The sequence below is a fragment of the Camelus ferus genome, chromosome 12 (genome assembly GCF_009834535.1).
Source record: "Camelus ferus isolate YT-003-E chromosome 12, BCGSAC_Cfer_1.0, whole genome shotgun sequence".
Taxonomy (NCBI): Eukaryota; Metazoa; Chordata; class Mammalia; order Artiodactyla; family Camelidae; genus Camelus; species Camelus ferus.
Window position 1 is genome coordinate 7,881,173 of NC_045707.1, and position 21,318 is coordinate 7,902,490.

Below are 21,318 nucleotides of genomic sequence, written 5' to 3' on the forward strand. Positions count from 1 at the left end.
ACTGTGCTTTCACCTATCAAATTAGCAAGGATTTAAAAATGGCAATATTAAATGCTGGTAAAAAACATTCTCATGAACTTCCCTTGTAAGAATAAATTAACACCCTTCTGAAGCGCATTTTAGCAACATGTAATGTAAACCTTGGAAGCGTTCAAACCCTTTGACTCAAGGGTTGACAAAACACTATGCATTAAATAAAAATTAATTTCAAAGGTTTCTTTAAACAATATAAAAAATGCTCCCGATATAATATTCTGTGAGAAAACAGAACATAATTTATACCTCACATGGTTTCAACTATGTTAAGCATGTATGGAGTGTGTGTACATGCACACATACAAAAATTCTGGATGGAAACATACCAAAATATTAATAGTGGCCATCTCTGGCTATTACAATTATGGGGAATTTATTTTTTTCTTTATGGTTTCCTCTATTTTCCAATTTAGCCTGTACATCAGAAATTGACACATTGTAACTGACTATACTTCAATTTAAAAAAAAAAAAGCAAGGGGGATGCAGAGTAGATAGCAGATGAAGGATGCTGCAGCGATTGATTTAGACCTCCTTCATGACCAGTCACAATAACGTGAATTTTAACAGCTCTCTTGCATGCTGTGTGTTGTACGTTTTGTATGTTTCCTATTCTCCCACCACCTTATTTAAAAAGAACATGGATATAGCTAACATTTAGATTTCAGGTGGGAGGCAGGACTCTGGGTAGCTCCTGTTTGGGGGTACAAGGTTTTCATCCCTACAGAGGACAAGGATTTTCATCCCTCTATGGTGGCTGAGGCTCAGGATGGTGGGTGGCACTGGACATTTTTCGTTTGTCCCTCCAGATCCATTCTCCGCCCTTCTCTACTCTGCACGGCGGGTTGCTTCAACTGGCCCCTGGGGCTCCTGGCTTGCAGCAGGTTAGCCGGTGGGAGGCACCAGCAGGAGATGGAAGGAGAGAGCAGGTGGGCTCATTACTCCCCAGCCCAAATGCTGGGCTGCAGCCTGGCGGCAGCTACTCTCCAACATCGAAAACCTTGTCTGCTCCTGGGTGGCTCTCTCCTTCAGACCCTTCTTGCCTCCTCTCAGTAACTTCTCCCTTTCTTGCACCTTCAGGCCGAGGAAAGATGCTTCTCCATCTTCTAATTTCACTTAGTCCTGCCCTCACCTGGGTAAAAGAGCCTTCAATAAACTCAGGGCATACAACTTTGCCTTCTGCCTGGACCCTGACCAATGCGTGCCCAGCCTGAGATGATCACAATAGAATACGAACCAGAACCGCTCCCTCACCCTCAAAATCTCCCTTGTGCGGCCCCGCTTGAGCCACACCCTCCCCCACCCCAGTCCTGGCAATTTCAGATCTCTCTTCCATTCCTGTTGTTTGGCCTTTTCTAGAACGTCACACAAACAGAAGAAATCCAGGAAACGTGGGTTAAAAAGGTTTAGGCAATAACTGAAAATATATCTCAGGGTATTGTTCCTACGCTTCCTGTAATTCGGGTAAACGGCTAATTCTTTGTTTGCATAGCTTCTGCCAGGCTACTCACGCTACCTGAGCGAATGGGAAAATTCTCACCAGGAGACGCTTCTGAGTGAGGACCTGCGCACCTGATGGATGGACGAGACACAGTCTCTGGTGAACGCGCGAGTCATGCATTTATCCCACCCTCTCAACCATTCCGCAAACCTCATTCATCATATTTAAACATTGCTTTTGTTTTGAATAGATCTACTTTATATAAAAGGCTAGGCGACATTGAAGAGCACAGCATGTTAGTAATAAAGGTCAAGTTATCTATTCAGTTAAATCTGCCATTACATTAAAATATACATATGGAAAATAGCTTTTAAAGTCCCTAAAATATTATTTGGATCAAGATTTTATGCCTCATTACCAAACTTTTAGGGTTTTAAATTTAGGCCCTAGATCTTGAGTATTTAAAAAAAATAACAAACTCAAAAAGATGCCTAATTTTTTTCTTTCCATTCTTAAATTTGATAGAATAATTTCTTGAGTCATTTTGTTGGGCATAAGAGTTAACATTTTATTTTACCTCCGCCTTTATTCTTTTCTGTATTGTCTGCCTAAAACATTTCTCAAATTAAAATGCAGTAAAATGGGCTTTTCTGTGTGTACACTTTGATGAGTTTTAACACACACATAGATTCATGAAACCATCACCACATGCAAGACACAGAACAGATTCATCACCCACAGCCTCCCTAGGGCTGCCCCTCTGGGGTCATGCCCTCCCCGCCCTCAGTCCTGGAAACCACTGATCTCTGCCCCAATCCTATTGTTTGGCCTTTTGCCAACTGTCCTATAAATAGAATCCTACAGTAAAAACCTTTGAGACCAGCTACTTCACTCAGCAGAATGTCTCTGGATTCACCCACGTTGTATGTATCAATAGTGCATTCCTTCCTATTCCCGAGAAATATCCCACTGCCGGGATGTACCAGCTTGCTTATCCAAGCACCCGCTGAAGTGCGCTGTGTTGGTTCCAGTTTGGGGTGATTATGAATACAGCTATAGACATTCTTGTACAGGTTTTTTAGTGAACTTTTAAATTACCTTTTAAATACAGTAGTCATTCAGAATCTGTCCAATACAATCATGGACATATCCTGGTAAGTTAACAAAAATACTAAACTGAAATTTAGAAGATGAATTATGGTTTCTTGTGATGCTCTGAGTGCAAAGGTGGAGGGAAGTTAAGGGTGTTTGCTTCTGGCAATACCAGTAGTCCCACTGTACTACCTTTTCGGGGGACCTGAGAGGGGAGCAGAGGAAAGAGGAATGTCAGCTTTACCCGAGGACTACCCCAGGGCCACCCACTGCGGGACAGCAGTCCCACTGCCAGTTCATTTTTCGTAGCCCACTGCTTTCATGGTGGTGCCCAGCAGATTCTCTCTTCTTAGGAGGTGACATAATTAGTGGTTAGTCCTTCACAATCACTATGTAATTCAAGAAATAGGTGAGAAACAAAGAACTCTGACAGTGCAGAGAACCCAGTTTTCTCTCTAAAGATAGAACAGAAAATATAAAGGCAGGTGGATGGATGGGCAATTGGAGACAGAACCTTGTATAGAGGCATCCACGTACAAGAGGAATCGAGACCGACAGGACAGAACACAGAAACATACATTAAACCAAATTATGGATAGAATTTATACGACAGAGCAGACATTGAAAATAAGGTGGAAAGAAAGGATTATTTAATAAGTGGGGTGGTAAAATAGATTATCTATTTGGGAAAAATTATTTTAATTTGGATCCCCACCTTATGTCAGGAGGGATTAAAGTGTTTTGTTTCCAAGAACAAGAGAAACAAGCAGAGTAGAAGAGTTTTTATCAAGCCTGGGTAAGAATGATGAATTTAAAGATTTTCAAGCCACAGAAGACATCGCAAAAGACGAAGATTAATGTGTTTGATTATATTAAAATGTAAACTTTGAAACAATGAGGTATCATGTAATGATGGGAAAACAGCCAGCTGGGGAAACAGCAGCAGCGCCTGTGACGGAAGAGGGTTATCTGTTAATCATTGTCTAATTATAAAAAATTATTCAACAAAAAGGTGATGAAATTGACTTGGAAAACCAACAGTAGGGCCACTAACCAATGAGGACCCGAAGAGGATTCTCTTCAGGGGAGACAGAATGCACAGGCTCATGCAATGTCCAACCTCAATATCCCTCCAAGAAATACAAATTAAAACAATAACGAAGCACCATTTTATCCCTCCTAAGCTATCAATATTTTAAGGCAATGTTAATATTCAGTGCTGGGAAGAGTATGAAACTAGAACACTCACACAGTGTTGACAGCAATGTACATCGTTACTATGTTTTGAGGGAATAATTCTGCAATTCTCATAGAAATTCGTACAAGCATTCACACTCTGTCCTCAAATCCGACTTTTAGAAGAACATTCTGAGGAAAGAGAAAATGCCCTGCCAGAGGAGAAAGCAATGTGCCTGAAGATGGGGTTTCTAACTCCGTCTCCAGTGTCGCTTCCCCAGCCCCTCCCCAGGCTGCACCTGCCGCTGGTCCTCACCTCTCGGCCCTCTCACCCTCTGGCCAACCCAGCTCCAGGCACACTGGCTTCTACTAGGCCCCAGAACACGCCGCAGTCCCCCCTGAGGCTCTTCCCATGCTGCACTCTGACCTCTCAGGTCCTCATTTAAACCTCGCTTTTTCAGAGAGGCCCCTCCAGACTGCTCTAGGATGGTCTGAGTTCCTGTTATGCTCCATTACGTCCCTGCTGTGTCCCCCATGGCCCTCATCATACTCCATATTTTATTTCATTCCTTATATACTTGTTGATGTCAGCCTCCCCCACAGAGCAGGTAATGCTCTTTGAGGGCAGGGATCGCACCTTTCTTATTCTCCAATGAGTCCCTAATGTCTAGTACATAAGTTCCAGAATTATTTGTTGATTGATTAAACAAGTGAATGAGTAAACAAACATATGCAAAACTAAAAGGCACCTAAAGACTTAAATGACAGTGAAACGATTAAATACATGCTGGTATATAAAATTAAAGGCCCTAACAACTGAACATGACCCAGTCAAACCAGCCCCTTTGAAAATGCTGTTTGCTTTCCCTGGCTGGAATGCTCCAACTATCCACGTGGGACACTCCTGTGTACCTCCCAAAGGTTCCACCCAGTCTGCTTGCTCTCCAGAGACTTCTCGAACTTCCCACACAGCATGAATACATAAAGGTAAGATTTCTGCCAACACAGTTGCCAGGTTGCCCGAACTCCTGATCTAATCACACTGAAATCCATCAACTATATCAACAACTACTGGAATAAACACATCAGTGGAATTATTTTAAATATACAGCTAAGGTTGAAACCAAGAAAGGGAAAGGCATAGGGGCTAGAAGCAAGGAAGGAACCAACTCCAGAGTAGTAGGAGTGTGAGCTGTCATCACAGCATCCCAAGGTACCAGACCAGGACAGAGCAGCATGTGCTGATACAGCCTCGGATTTGACAGAGTCTCTAAGGGGTCTGGGTTTTAACGTCCACTTAGGGGTTAGGAGACAGGGGTTGTGCAGGGCTGGGAGGAGATGTGGCACAGTTGAAGAACATTAGTGAATCAAAACAGGTTCTAGGAAAGTAGCCAGAATGCAGCCCAGAGATAAAGACATGGGAAATATAAAAGACAGCCTAAGATATACGGAAACTGGAATGAGAAGGTCCAACACTTACCTAATAGGAGTCCAGAAGGAAAAAGACCAATGAGAATGGGGTGGAGATGGCATTCAAAGAATTACAGCTAAATAAATCGACTATACTTCAATTAAAGAAAAAAAGAACAGCTGAGAATGTTTTCAAATCCATGAAAGACATTAATCCTCAGAACGAGACAGTATGAGTCTGGGGAGATTAAACAACAGACATCTACACTGAAATACATTGTAGGGAAACTGCAAAGGACCAGAAATAAAAAGAGAAGATCCTAAAGGCAACCAGGAAAAGAACACAAGAGAGCCCCTAGGAGGGACTGGCACTCGGAGCAACAGTGGAGGCCAGAGACCACGCAGAGTGTCTTCCAGGTGCTGAGAGGGACAGACTCTCAAACAAGAACTCTATCCCCTGCTAAATCTTCACTTAAAAATAAGGGGAAAATAGACATTTCTGAAAACAAACACTGACTTATCACTCACAGGATCTCACTAAAAAGACTACCAAAGGACAGACTTCAGGAAATTTAATTCAGAAGGAAGGAGTGAGATTTGAGAAGCAGGGAAGGGGTAAGCCAGGAGTTTACCAACAACCTGGGAAATATGGGAAAACCTAAACAAGCATGGACTGTACAAAAAACAAACAACCAATAATAACGACTAATTCAAGTACTATCAAAACAAGAGCAGATCAAGGCACCAGCCCTGGTAACGTGACGGTTGAAAGTGCTTGTTTTATTCGGGACGGTAGAAATGTTGATTTACTTTATGCTTTATAAGTTTAGAACACATATTAAAAATTTAAAGGCAATCAATATAAGAATAGAAACAAAATATTTAAGTTTCAAGGCAGTGGAGGAAAAAAACAGTGATGAGAAAAACTCGGCCAGAACCAAACATGATGGAGAAAAATGAAAAAAGAAAAGAGCCCAGTAAATCCCAGAGAGCACAAAGCAAAGTGCTGGGAAAATCCAAACACATCCAACACAATAAATGGAAACAGACTAAACTGAACAAAGGAAAAGGCAAAGATATTCATTGTGGAATTAAAAAATACGGATATTTACAAGAAACACACCAATTACAAATACACCAAATAAACCAAAAATACAACAATAAAAGAGTGAGAGTGAGCGGCTGGGAAAAGAGGTACCCGACAAACATGAATCGAAAGAAAACTGTCTGGGTGTTTTCACAGCAGGTAAGATAGACCACACAGACCAGAGGGATAAAGGGGTAACAATATGACTATAAAGGAAACAGCTGGCCAGGAAGACACGACAATGTTCACATCCAGGTGCCTCCACGTGCACAGGAGGCACCCCTCATTATCATTCCTCACACCAGCTCTCGGGAGATCACCTTGCTGTTGCCCCTTGTGCCCTGTTCCACTGGGAATTCTGGTGGATGCTGCACAGGTCAGGACTCAGAAATCCCTGGGCCCCTGTCTAGAACAGGTTCACGCCACTGCATTGCTGGCCACCCTCAGCCTCCTAACACACTCCCTCTATGCACTGTCATAGTCTCCATGGCCATCGTCACTCTGGTAAGCCACTCTGGAGCTATCTGTTATTTATTTCTGCATTCTTAGCACCTCCCACAATGTCTAGCAGAGAAAAGCACTCAGTATGCATCCATTAAAATTATAATTTTGAAGACTGTGAAACCAATGTGAAGAATGACTATAATATGCATTCCTATTTGAAAAGCATGATATAGAACTGTGGATGCATTCCGATTACTAATATATAAAAATTGTACATGTATATGGATACAAAGTGGAAGAGAATGTAGAAAAATGAAAACAGTAAATTTGTTAGGTAAGGCGGATGGTGACTTTTTGGTTTTGATTTCTATTATTGCTGCTAAGTTATTATTTGTATAATTCTGAAAGTGAAACAAAAAGAAATGGCTGTAAACTTTTAGCTGTTCAAGAAGAAGTTCCTAAAAGACGGCGCCATGTATGGGCAGGACAGTAGAGCTGTCCTCTGAGCCACGGCAATACTGACTCCTAGGGCCAAATTTTGCCTTTCACTCTAGAGGCCACGTTGGTAACGCACAGGTGACTCCCTCTGGATGTACAGGGTGCTGAGAACGAAAGGCAAGGGCTGTGGGAAACGGGTCCAGCTGGTCTGGTTGAATACTGGTTTTTCCTTCTTCTCTCATGTACATCCTTTCCAGGTAACCCCAAGGTGTCCACCAACTATTCCGAGTTTCACAAGACAATCTTTCCATCAGCTTCCACCCCACTTCCCCTGAGAAAGGGTTCTCTGAGTTACCTGGACAGAGAACCAGGTAAATTAAAGGCAGTACTCCTCCCCCAGAGTGTGGTCTGTATATACCACTTCCAACTGAAAGGAAACAGGGGTCCTTGGAGAAATGGCTGATTCCAGGCCTAGGGCAAGAGAGGTACCAGAAGAGCCCAGAGCATCTGGTTGCACCAGGGGGCACGAAAGCTAGCAGAGACTCTCAGAGTCACAGCAACAGGGCTCAGGTTCCCACTGGCCAAGATGGAACAAATTGAGTATCAATGAAAAGAGTAACTGTAATGAACCGAAACACATCAAATATGCTAACATTCATGAGTGCATAATAACTTTTTTTAAAGAAAAATCACTCCTTGCTCACTTTGGGAGGATGCTAGGAAACCAATCATTACTCTGAAAAGTCGTAAGTGGAGGGAAAGGACCAAGGATGCCCTGCCTTTCTCACCCTGTGTTTCACTGTTACCAAATAGCTGGAGAGGGGAAGTTCCCATGACAGAAGAGCTCCCACCAGTAAATGAAGAAATGAGAGACACAGAGAATCACCACTTTACAATACCGAGTGAATTAACGGATATGTGTTCAATCAACAGGGGCTGCTAACATCACAAAAAGAAAGACAGCCAGCTTGCTCTCTATACCCTGTGATGTGTTCTCGTCCCAGAAATTGAACCTGGATCTGTATACCTATCAGTTCGGGGCAGAGGGCTGGGGAGGGGACAGGAGAGCACGTTAAATGTCCCTGAGGGTTCCAATCAGTCAGACTTAAATTATAAGAAACTTCACATATCCAGACTTTTTCTACAAATGTATCATAAGGGAAAAAAAATGAACAAATGGAGAGGGATCCTACAGATTAGAAAAGAATTGTGGCACATCAGTCAATTGCCATGTACAGACTCGATTGGGATCTTGGCTCCAACTGTAAAAGCAAATGTGAGGCAATCAGTTAAATCTGAACCCTGCTGGATACTTATTAATATTACTGATAATTCCATTAGGTGTGAAACAGTATTTTCGCCATGTTTTTAAGAAGAGTTCTTATTGAGAGACATGGTGAGGTCCCTCCAATGAAACATGATGTCTGGTGTTTGTTTCAAAAATATCCGGGCACGCCTATGGAATCTAGTTTTCTCCTTATTTGCTCTCCCATTGTGCCCACACATGTGTGTATGTGTGTGTGTGAACTGACATTCTTTCTTCCCTTTACCAAGTTTACCAAGTACTAATGGCTTTATTTCCCTTGAAAACTCAGGTTTTCATCAGCTTTGCCAAAGACCAAAAGTGCTGTGTGACTGCCGACACCAGCAGCCACGGTCCCACCGTAAGTGCTGGCTCGCAGGACGACCGGATGGGGTCTTAGTGCCTCCAGCAAATGGCCAACGGCTTCATTTTGAGGAAGAGCCACAGAAGATGTGAATTCCTCAAAACCTTTTAATTTTAAAGTATTATATTATTGGAAAGTTACAATGTATAAGACTAGCCAATAACTACAAACGGAAAGTTTTCTTTCTGAGGTCAGTGAATGTTGTTGCTACTGAGATGAATTCCTGTCTACTCAACGCTGTGAGCAGTCCTAATGTACATGTTGTTGATTCTTATATGCAGAGGTGAAACCACCTGAAGATGAATGTCTTAATTTATTACTTTCAATAAAAAGACAGCTTAAAAAAAAAAAGCAATTAGAACTAGTAAGTGAGTTTATTAAGGTCACAGAATAGAAAACCAATATACAAAAGTCAATTATATTTTCATATACTAGCAACAAATAATTGGATATTGAAATTTATAAAAAACAGTGCCAATTATAATATTTAAAACATGAAATACTTAAAAATAAATATAACAAAATCTGAAAAAAAAAATCTGGGCGTGAAATGACGGACCGTGCATGGGATGTTGGAGCTGGGTAGTGGGTGCATTAGTGGATTCATTATATTATTCTCTTTACCTTTGCATGTGTTTGAAATTTTCAATAGTAAAAAAAAAAAAAGTCTAAAACATTAATAAAAAATAAATGAAGCTGTTCCTTATTCTCACAGTTGACGTTTGTAAAAGAAAAAAAAAAAAAGTCAAGGAGACAACAAGACTCTTACCTTTTCATTAACTGGATGAAAATTCTTCTTGGTAATCGGTACACAAAGGTGTCGAGGACAATCTTTAGGTAATTCAGAGATACATATCCACCTTTGGAGGGGTCCCCTGCACTCAGGGCCTTTTCAACCTTTTCATAGGACTTCAAAAACTGTGATGAATTAAAATTAAGAATATTGCATTCACAGAAATCAGCTGCACGGAGCTGTTCAACCACTTTATTTTCATCGAAACCTCTTCACATTTTCCTTTCCAAGACTGATCAAAAAGGTTACCCTGGCATGTACTGAACTTCAAATGTTTAATTGATGAGCTCCCTACGAAACAGTATCCCCCATCACAGCTACTCAACTGACAAGGCAGACAAGTTTCTCAGGGAAAAACAGCACGTATAATCGCTCTAACTGCAAATTTTGGAGCTAAAAATACTTGGTGGATCTGCCAGTTTGATACATCTTTCTTAATATACTTTCAAGCCATTCCTACTGTGAGCCCATGCGATGCTCTTCCTGATTAAGTCAGGTCAATCAAACAAAAAGCTGGTAACATTTTATTAAAAACAGAAGTAGCTCTTACTGTAAGGGAAATTGTTAATATAAGGACTTCATAAACATAGTACACATTGGACATTTCTTTAATTAGCTTTTTTTTTTTTCACGGGGAATTACAAAGAACCAGGGTGAATGAGCTTTGCTTGTGGGACTTCTAAAATGCAGTAAAGTAGGTTAACCACTGATTTTTATATGATTCATAAAAATGCTGTGAAGATTAGTTTTCCTTCCAAAGGTTTTCCTGCTGTTTACTACAATATTCTTCAATATTTCCGACCCTCTCCACTTGGTCTGAATTTACTTTTTCCTGCTAGCTGGAATAAAGAGATAAACAAGATAAGGGCCAACTTGGTGTAAAAGGTGACTTGTTTAAAAGGCTGCTGGGATGTTGAACTATAGTACAAGAGCCCCCATCCACTAAAGGAATAAGCAGTGGATTCACGGACACTCCTTAGGGTGCACGAGAACACTGGCAACCTACGGGGAAGTCTTTACAAGGATCTAGAGTCACAGGGCCTAAGCTTCTTACAAAGTTGCACAGAATTAACCCAAAATATGGCTAAATTTGCCCATCTCTCGGGAGGCGGGTTGCCTAGGGGAAGATGCTCATGGAGAGAAGCCAGAGCCAGACACGAAGTCTGGTCTCAGTGTATTTATTGGATTAATGAAATCCACTTTTAATATCTTAATGACATTTGGTCTCCAATAAGGTTTTTTTCAGGAGGGTGTTTTGACATAATCCAGAGCTCTTAGAAAAAGCGCAGGAGTGAAACAGCAGTAATGTCTCTGCGACATGCAGAACCTTTTAGGAATTTTCATCGTAACTGTTTACGATGAAGCAAAAGGAAAAAATGCAAGCAATTCAGCAAAGTATAAAAAAGGACATAAAGACACCTGGAAGTCTGGCTACTCACAGGGCTTTGCATAGTGCTCCAAAACTGCAACGATCACATAAACACATATTATAATTTTACAAAAGTGGGATCATACTATGCTTTCAGTTTTGACGAATGTTCTTTTCACTTAACAATTTATCATGAAACGTTTCCCATAAGGACTCAGGTGTCTCTGCGTCGCACTTCTATATGACGTATGGCTGCCATCATATTACTGATGGACAAGTGAAAGATACACCCATTTTCCACGTTTACACATTTGGTTTTTATAAATGTTTCCCTGATCCCCCATCTAGATGAGGCCCCCTTGTTAGTCTCTCCTATAACAGCCTGTCCTCTTCTGTCAGCGCCTTGAGGAAAACTGTGTTCATGAACGTGTATTTGTGTGACATCTCTCTCCCTGATGTGAGGTCATGCAGTCTCCACAAGAGCCAAGGCTGTGCCTGTTTTGTTCACTAATAATTACCTAAGATGAAGCACAATTTGGCATGCAGTAGGCACTCAATAAATATTTGTTAAAAATGGATACACTTTTACCAAAAATGTTCTAAGGAAAGGTTGCAAAACCCAAAAAGCTGTTTGGCACGTCAGTAAAAAGGGAAATGAAAATTAAATCATAGCTGAAATGCCATTCACTTGGCATCAGCCTGGTAAAGATGTAAAACTACTGATAGCAAGTGTTGGCGAGCACACAGGACAACGGGAGCACTCGCGCTTTTCTGCTGGGAGTGCAAACTGGCATTCCAGAAAACAGCTGGACACTGCCAGTTCAAACTGAGGAGCGTAGTCCCTCCAGCATAGCAAGGAGTGCCACTTGTGGGGTAACTCCCAGGGAAGCCTCTGCACATACGCCCCAGAACATGTGTAAGCAACCACTTACAGTGACACCATTTGGGTTAGCACAAAGCAGGAAGCAATCCAAATGTCCATCCACAGGAGTATGTATAATTTGTGTATATTTTGCTAATGGAAAACTGTACAGCAGTGAAAATTATAATACAGTTATACCCATAATGTAAGTGAATCTCATCCTAGGCACAAACAGTGAAAATAACTGGTTTTGCAACTATGCAAACACACTACAGAAAAGAAAGAAACAAGAAAAGAAAGAAACAAGCAAAAATCAAGCAAAAGACAGAGAATCCACTTGGTGAGAAAATACAATACAAAAAAATATATAAACACATCACCAGCTTTTGTACCATAAAAAAGAAACTAAAGAAGAATATAAATTCATTAAAAGAAAAGCTTGAAGACGAGATGAAAAAACAATGAAAGAGATTAGAAGGATACTTCAAAGCTAAGAAAATAGAAAACAAAAACATCATCATTACAGGAACTAATAAATTAGCAACACCAAGAAGACAAGGCTGAGATTAAAATTAGTAGTAAAGGAATGGCTTGGAAGACTCTCAATGAAGGCAGAGGAAAAAGACAAAAGGGTTATGGCAATCTGAGCGATCAGGGCAGCCATCAAGGACAAAGATGACCCAATCTAAGGATATCTGGGAGCACCCCCGAAGGAAGGAAAGATGGAAGGAAGGAAAGATGGAAGGAAGACAGGAAGGAAGGATGGAGGGAGAAGGTTTTAGCGACTTGAGAAGAACGGAATCTGTACATCAATGGAATATACTGTGTTCCAGGAAACTTTAACAAAAATGCTCAAAACTAAGCAAGAAAGCTTAGTTTTGCTTTCTAACTTCAAGGAACAAGAAAAACTACTTTAGGCATCCTGGTAGAAAACGGGGAAAAAATCAGTTGGCCTCAGGATTCTTCTCAAGGACACCCAATGCCAGAAGACAACGTAGAAATACAACACTTTGAGGAAAAGAAAGAATGATGGAAGAATTATACTCAGCCAAGTTGTTGTTCTAGTTTAAAAAAAGGGTGGGGGGGGGGGGGAAGATAGTCTCAAATGTGAATAAAGCACCCATGAGCCTTTCTTGAGGGAATTACTTGACAATGAAATCCAGCCAACCAAAGAATAAGTCAAAATAAAGAACTCTGGAAAGGATAAGCCATGCTCGCATTGCAGTACAGTGATGTGCACTAAATCCATGTAAGTAGAAAATGAAGGCAAAACAACTGGGGGAATTATGGTAACAGAATAGAATGTAAATACTATAAACTCTGACTAAGAAAATATGAACAGCAGAAATTATGAGGTGGGAGGGAGGGTGGAAGAAACAGGAAGCGCTGGTCACAGGGAGTTTCACAGCAGAGAACCGGCCCACACTGCCTGTAAGGGAGACAACCTAAAACGCCATCACTTCTCCAACTCTTAATGGCTTTCTTAGCCTCTTTTCTTGTCTCAGGATCCCTTTTGAGACCTAATATCTCTTGTGATACAGAAATATTTGTCCAAAGTTCAGAGATCTCTTTGGCCTCACTTGAGGACAGCACTGAGAGAAGCCCTTGGGTTTTCTGACTCCTGGAGCTGCTTGGGGCTTACGACACTGCCTGGCACAGGGACAGACCCATAAAAGGGCTAATGACGAGGGCGATGGTGATTTTTTTTTTTAACTTCTGGTAAATTCAAAGAAATTTAAATTAAATATGCCTTATTTGTAAAAAGGAGCATGAATCTCTTCTTATAAAACGATTTCTGTCTACGTATCCACCTACCCACAGAGGCGGCCGTCCTCCTATGTGTGTGAATAAAGTCAGGCTTCGAATTACGGTGACCAAATGCTGCCTTTGATTATTTCTGGGTGGTAGAGTTTTAATAATTTATTACCTTCCTCTTTGTACTTTTCAGAATTGCTTACATTTTTTGTAACGGTCATGTGTTTTGGAATGGTCATGTTTTCATGAAAACAATACATTCATTAACAGCAAGAGAAAATAAGTTTTACCAATTTACCAACAGAATATTAATGTGCTCCCTCTCAATGCCCCTGTCAATAGGGGCTTTTGTTAATTTTTTCCTCATCGACAATTTTCTACTGACATTTTTATGTTAATAATTTATAAAAGTTCTACATGTTAGGGACAGTTACGATTTATCTGTCACTTAAGGGGTACACGTTTTGCCAGGTTTATTGTTTGTATTTACAAAGTTTTGCTGTACAAAACCTTTTTCATTTTAATATAGTCAAATTTATCAGTTGTCTTCTTTATGGTTTGGGGGCTTTACTTCATGCTTAAAAGTCTAAATTTCAAGATTAAAAATTTTTACCCACACTATTTATTTTAAAATTTAAATAGCTGATGCATATAGAATTAATTTTGGTGTGGAGAGTGAAAGAATGCAAGCTTTCCTCCCCCAAATGGCTGGCGAGCAAATTATCTCAGTAGTAATTACTGAATATTCCACTCCCTTGTCCCCCCCCTCCTTTCTTGGAATGCCTCCATCATAGGCTAAATTCATATGTAACGATCGGGCCATTTTCCAACCATGTTTTAAATCAATTTGAATGTTCACTGCTGCACCAGCGCCATTCTGTCTTAATTATTAGACCTTTATAAAATATTTTATATGTGAAAGGATAAGCCCCCTATTGTAACTTTTCAAAAGAAAAAAATATTATATATACATCTCCACCCAGGTGTAGGGAGAACAGGTGTTAATATTGAATCTCCCACTCCAAGAACTAGAAAAGACCGCTTCATTTCAGCATTCAAACATTATTCAAGTTTTCCTTTATTTTACTCAGTAAAGCTGTATGATGTCTTTACATAAATCTTAAACATTTCTTATTGGATTCAGTATGCGAGTGGCACCATGGAGGCGCATAGGAACCCAGCTCTCATCACCGCTGCTGTCACAGTGCACTGCTGTTATCAGGAGCTGGAGGAGGCCTCAGGGTTTGGGGAGGTGGAGGTAGGTTCCAAACACAGTTTAGAAATACTACCTAGGCCTACTGGTTTCCCGCAGCTGTGCCCTTCCTCTGGTCGCACCTTGGTGACCCTGGCAATAGGGAGACACTCTCACCTCTTGGCAAAAGGTCCTCTCGATTTCATCCAAGGAGGAGTTTTTCCAGGTGTCTTCAGATGAAACAGCACTGGGGAGGCACTCTTTTCTGGAATTTCTGACTTGTTGATCCTCCCACAAGACTTCTATTAAAACAAAAGAACTTCAGTGTATTAAGACTGTCAAAGCTACACTTAAATAGTAAGTGTTTCCTTTGCATCATTACCTGTCTGGTAAAAGTTAAGACTTGAATAAACTGAAAACATGAACTGTGTAGTAAGTGATGTTGATATAACTGGACAAACCTTTTAGAAAAAAATAAAATGAAGCTACTTGCTACTTTATTGAGGATAAACCTAGACAGAGTAAATGTACTCCAAGTAGACAAAACCGTAAAAGTAGTCGAAGGAAATTAAGGTAAATACGACATAATATATATAATACATAATCACTGTGTTCCAAAGGACACATTAGAGCCAGAAATCGCTTAAATAATAGATAGGTCTGACAACATAAATATTTAATTTTTGTTTGGTAAAAAACCACACAAATAATAATGAAAAAAATGAGTGGGAAAAACTACTGTTGACATACATGAGAAATGCAGGTTAATTTCCACAGTATATGAGTAGCTCTTATGAATCAGTAAGATAACTACAAATCCCCAATTGCACAATAGACTAAGGTTTAAAAAGGTAATTCACAGGAAAAAAGACTTAAAGCCAACAGATGTATGAAACACTGCTCGAATTCACTGGTAACTTAAAAAGTCTAATTAGCACGGGTTAGTATTTTTTTCTACTTGTTACAAAGGCAAGGATCAAGGCAAATGACAAAGAAAGGAATCAGCTCTGGCCTGTGTACAGAAAACCTGGAACCTGAATATCCTCAAATCCCCTCCTAGAGCTTTACACCGGGGAACAACGGGCCACTCAGCACACACGTATGTGCAAGAATATGTTCTTTCTTTTTTAATTAAAAAAAAAGTAGAGATATGTTCTGTGCTGTTTATAAGAAGGGGACAAAATGGAACAATTCAAATGTCTATTAACGGAAGACTGGTTTTATAAATCACAGTTCATCCGGCCTATGAAATTCTGCACAGACGTTAAAAACAAGGGGCCTGTCTAGGAATAGACTTTTTGTAGGTGATTGAATGTGTTTGGTATGAAAAACTGCCTCTGATTGGTCTGGGTGGTCAGTAAATGGAGGGGGAAGTGTTCACTTTATTAATCTCTCTATTTTTATCTGTTTAAAAATGTCCATAATAAAAATTGGGGGATTTTTTTTTTACTGTTTGGGGGTGGAGAAAAGGGCCTGTCTAAATCATGAATGCAAAGATTTTTCCTTGATATTGTTTCATGACTGAAAAAGAGGAAAACCAGTATAATTTAATTTTCATTTTAATATTTTGAGTATTTGCCAATATCTCCTCCTATTCATCCATCCATCCATCCGTCTACACAGCAGAAACAAAACCTAGGAGGATAACATACCAAAAGAACACAGTGGTAGGATTACAGGGAAGTGTGCTTTTGTGTTTTTGTGTTTTCTGGCCTTCTTTGCAACAGGCATGTATTACTTTTATAATAAAAGATAATAAAATAAATCTAAGATATAGCCATTTTCTGTCTCAAAGTCGACTGCAAAGAATCACAAATGGTTTCCCAGATTTATTTCCTAAAATGTCTGCAAATAAGCTTCACTCAAATTAAGCACATTTATAACTACTCAGCTGCAGTTAACAAACTGCTAGTCATCTGGAATTCCATTTCCTACCTCAAAAAAAAAGAAGAAGAAAGAAGAAAAAGAAAAGAAAAAAAGTAAGTCTTCCCCAGTGGATCCCTCTGGCTACATGATAAAATACAAAGCCAGGTCTTTAGAATTCAGTCTGGAATTCTGTGACTTCAGTGGGCCCAGCACTTGAAACATGGGCTCTCAGAGCGTAGAAGCTGCAGGAGCCTCGCAGAGAGACGGGGAGCCAAGCAGGCCTCGCTTGGTGGGGCAGGTCCCAGGCCCCATTTTCTGATGCCGCGTCCTGTGCGCGCTCCACCCTGGGGCAGTGGAACTCTAATGGGGGTTCACAGTGACACACACGGCAAAATTATGGAAAAGAAATATTGTTCTATATTTAGAAAAGTCATAGATAATGGTTGCTGCAAATATATGAACTGGAGATTCCCTTCTTATAATACTTAATAAAATAAGCAAAAGAAAAAATAGTAAAAATTATCAAAACAAATAAATAAATAAATTTACTAGCATAAACTGAAGCAAGAAGAAACTTACATGGGCAGCCAGAAAGTTTTGTTTCCAGTTATGGTGAGCTGGCTCACATTGAACCAACCGTCCCAGCAGATAACAATTATAAACTCCAGCCAAAATAGAAACGGAAAACTATCTGCAGGCATTGGAGAGCAAATGACATAAACTGGAGTTAATATTTGGAAAAATGGAATAACACTCTTTGAGTTTCCTGTTATTTGGCCTTTTGCCTGAGGGCAAGCCTCAGCTGGAAACATACTAAGTAGCTGGAGTTTGGATATAAACCCAGTGTCTTACCGGTTTTAGGAATCAGAAAAGAGAATTCAGACTACCACAGCAGCTGGAACGTAGGATACAAAGCCCAAAAAGAAAGGCATAGAAGAGGATCTCCGAAGTCTGTGAATAAACTCTGCCAAAATCTCTCGCTAAGCCCTGAACTACAGATGTGTGGAACAGACAACCAGAGGCCCAGCTAAGACCAAAACAGCAGGACCAATATTTCCTGTGTTAACCCCCTCAGGGAAGACAAAGATTAGTCTTCTACTAAAGTAAACTGGCTACTGAAACAAAAACTTAAATTCTCCAGAGGAATGTAACAGAATCCATAGTGTCTACAATGAAAAATTTATTATATCCGGGATAAATTCTAAAATTACTAGACATACACACACACACACACCCAAAACAAAAAACAAAAAACAAAAATAAAACCCAGGAACCTGTGATCCACATTTAAGAAAAAAATTAATCAATAAAAACCAAAGCATGAAATGACTTAGATGTTGGAATTTGCAGATTAAAATTTTTAAATAATAGTGTTTTGAGAATCTGAAGGAAAATATAATACTAATGAATGAACAGACAGGAAATCCCAGCAGACAAATAGAAGCTGAGCAATGTATCCTGTGTTTACAGTGCATGTAAAAGTACAATGTATGACAGTCATGTAACAGAGGACAGGAGAGAAGAATTCAGAAAATACTGTTTAAAGTCTTTATAATTCGTGTGAATTAGTGTAATATTATTTGAAGATAGATTCTGATTAACTAAAGATGAATAATGGAATAAAGATGCTCAATCAATCCAAATTTCTAAAAATTACACAAACTCTATGGGGAAAACATTGGCGGAAGGGGTTGGTGGAAAGAGGAGAAAGGAGAGGAGAATAATGCAAAAAGGCAAAGATCCCAACTTGGAAGAAAATGTAATTCTAGGTACAAAATTACTTCACAGAACATTTTAATAGGAACATGAGTTCTTTAAAACAAGAGCTCAATAACAAGATGATAAAACAATAAAATGAGAGGGGAAAACACTATAGCAAGCCAAAGGAAATGGCATTACAGAAGTAATAAATAAAGCTGACACAGCAAGGACTAGAATAGACCTTAGTGAAAATCAAATTACAGCTCTAGCTAAAAGACCGAAGATGATGATGGTGAATATGGAGGGAAAAGACAGAATAAAGCACTTCAAGAGAACTTAATACAGAAGGTGAAAACAATCCAACATAAGGAGTTTGTATCACTGAGGTCAGTCTGAAAAATGGAACAGAAGATTTATTCAAAGATGTATAAAAACAGACAAACAAAAGGTCTTTGAAATGAAGAGAGAATTGAGTTTCAGATTGAAAATTCACTGTGTTCTGGAAAACTGATGCAGAAAGCTTATTAACACCAAGACATATCCTAGCTAAGCCAGCAAAATTCAGGGATAAATAATTCTTCAGGCAACCAGCTAGAAAAAGCAAATCATCAGTAAGGGAGAAAATTAGACCATCTTCAGGCATCTGCATAGCAGACTCAGTACCAGAAGGCAAGGGATCAAAGTCTGTGATGTTCTGAAGGGGAAAGTGTGACCACGGCATTACATGCAGCCAAAAGAGATATATTCGACATTGTCTTTAGCATCATTTCCATTTCGATTCTTCTGATACATTCAAGTAAAAGGTAATACTTACATAAAATAGCACCTATATAAATCCATTTTTACAACTGTATTTTTATCTGTCTCCCCTTTCCATATCTATGTATGGAAAGATACCAGGAATAATGCTGAGAGTGGTTATTTCTGGGTGGTAGGAGTGGTTTGGTCGTTTATTTCAATCTTTTTACTCATCTGCATCAGTGCCTGCCTCCCAGGGCTGCAGGGAATACGAAAAGAGACAGTCGAGAAGCCTGCTCAGCCTGGTGCCTGGCATGGAACAAATGTTCAGTAGGTGAGGTCAGTTATTATGGTTATCAAATTAGGTGTGTGAACTTATTTGTGATGAAAATTCTCTATCATCAGGGTAGATACCACTTTCTATCCCACTTGAGCTAAATGCACAGCCCACGCTTCAGCCAGACATGCTCCCCGGCAGAGGCGCTTGGACTAGAATGTTCATTCCCGCAGTGTTTGTCACGCACATCCTGTGAACCCTGGTCCTGCAGAAGTGTCCCCTGAAGTCAGGCATCCCTCTTCCTCCTGTGAGCACCCGTGACATTTTGTTCTTCTCTTACAGGTATTTAAATTGTTTTGGAGCCGAACAGTTCAAGTGTTGATGCCGACACAAACAAACCATTTACCACTGGGAAATTCACTTAGCGTCCTTGAGTCCAAGTTTTCTCATATTAAAAAATGGGATAATAAGACCCACCTCGCAGTGCTTTTATTTGAGAGAAATAAAGTCAAAATCAAGGGTTACAAAGTAACTACACAGAGTACAATAAATAGATGTTTCTAATATTATTTTTATGTGATTTGTTTTGTGTCTTACTTGCCCTGTTAAAAAAGATACATATACGCACACATACAGACAAACACACATGCACACATACTTCTTAGAGTATTTTACTCGGCTTTGTACCCAGTGAGGGGCCTAGGAGCACAGGGACGTGCACATGAACTAACAAAATGTAAGCAGGGTCAGATTGTCTAGTAATTCCCCAAATTTGGAAGGCTTTGAAAAGTAGAGTCCTGGACTCTGCTATAAGCTATCTCAGTTAGTGAAACTAAGCTGAAATCGGAGAATTTGTGATTTTTAAGTTTGCTAGTCAGACAGACCTGAGACTCACAGAAGGTACTCAATGAATATTTGTTGCAATGAATTAAGCTGAAACCGTGCAGTGACAACCCATCTTGAATGAGCCAGTCACAGGTGGTAACCCTCTGAGGCAAGAAATTCTTATCTCCAACGACCCAAGGCCTGGAAGGGAGAATCTCCAGTTGCATTCTTCACACATTCATCCTCAGGGACCTGGACCCCTGCTCTCTCCAGAACTAGGCAGCAGGTCAACAGCCCCAGACATGAGGCTGGGATGAAGACCACCAGCACAAGGAAAGTTCTTTCTTCTCGAGGGTGTACGCCTGTGGGCCTGGCTTTCCAGGTCCAGTGTGACCATACCAACTACTCAACTGCTTGCCTTTTTGTTTTAAAACTTTTCCCATCATTAAAGGAATAACATGTTCATTATCAAAACATTTTAAAGATACAGAAGTAGCAGAAAGAACCAAACACCCAGAGATATTAAACTTAATGACAATCTGTATTTTGGAGGTTCTTTCCAATTATTTATTAATATTCCACATACATTTTCCATGTCATTGTTAACACTGTGGAAATCATTGCTTGTGGCTGTACATGCTACCATGTGGATATGCTGTCATTCACTTAGCCCTTCTCCTGTTGTTAGACATTTGTTATTTGCATAAATAAGGATACCATGACTGTCTTTGTGGATAATGCACTTTCCATATTTGAAAAGTATTTCCACAGGACAGATTCACAGATGAGGAATTACCATGCCAAAGGCTACTGAAATCTTTAAAAATACTTACCTTGACTTCTTATATAATATTTAAGGTTCAAGTCATTATTTGTACTGAGGTTCTTCAAAAATACATTATAATTCACTGCAGTATCTTTATCAATGTTGTAGTGTTTTGCAAACCTAAAATAGAAATGTTCATTAGTATTCGGCAATTATGATACAGAGAATCTAAATGAAGCAAGTTTGTTTTTTTGTTTAACCAAGGATTCCTTTACACTGGGGTTGGCATTAATTTTAATGTGTGTTTCTAGCTAGAGCTGGAATTAAGAAGTAAACCCTAGGAAATGTTACTGTAAGATTCAAAAATGCAGATGCGCCTGAAACT

The 21,318-nt window shown here is 39.8% G+C and overlaps 1 protein-coding gene across 1 annotated transcript in view; it reads right to left on the reverse strand.

Moving 5' to 3' along the window:
* EFCAB6 (EF-hand calcium binding domain 6) overlaps positions 1-21,318 on the reverse strand; it is a 207,689-nt gene that overhangs the window by 122,333 nt on the left and 64,038 nt on the right. The window contains 3 exon segments of the mRNA XM_032492388.1: positions 9,559-9,707; positions 14,938-15,062; positions 21,001-21,113. Coding sequence (XP_032348279.1) covers positions 9,559-9,707; positions 14,938-15,062; positions 21,001-21,113 — 387 coding nt within the window.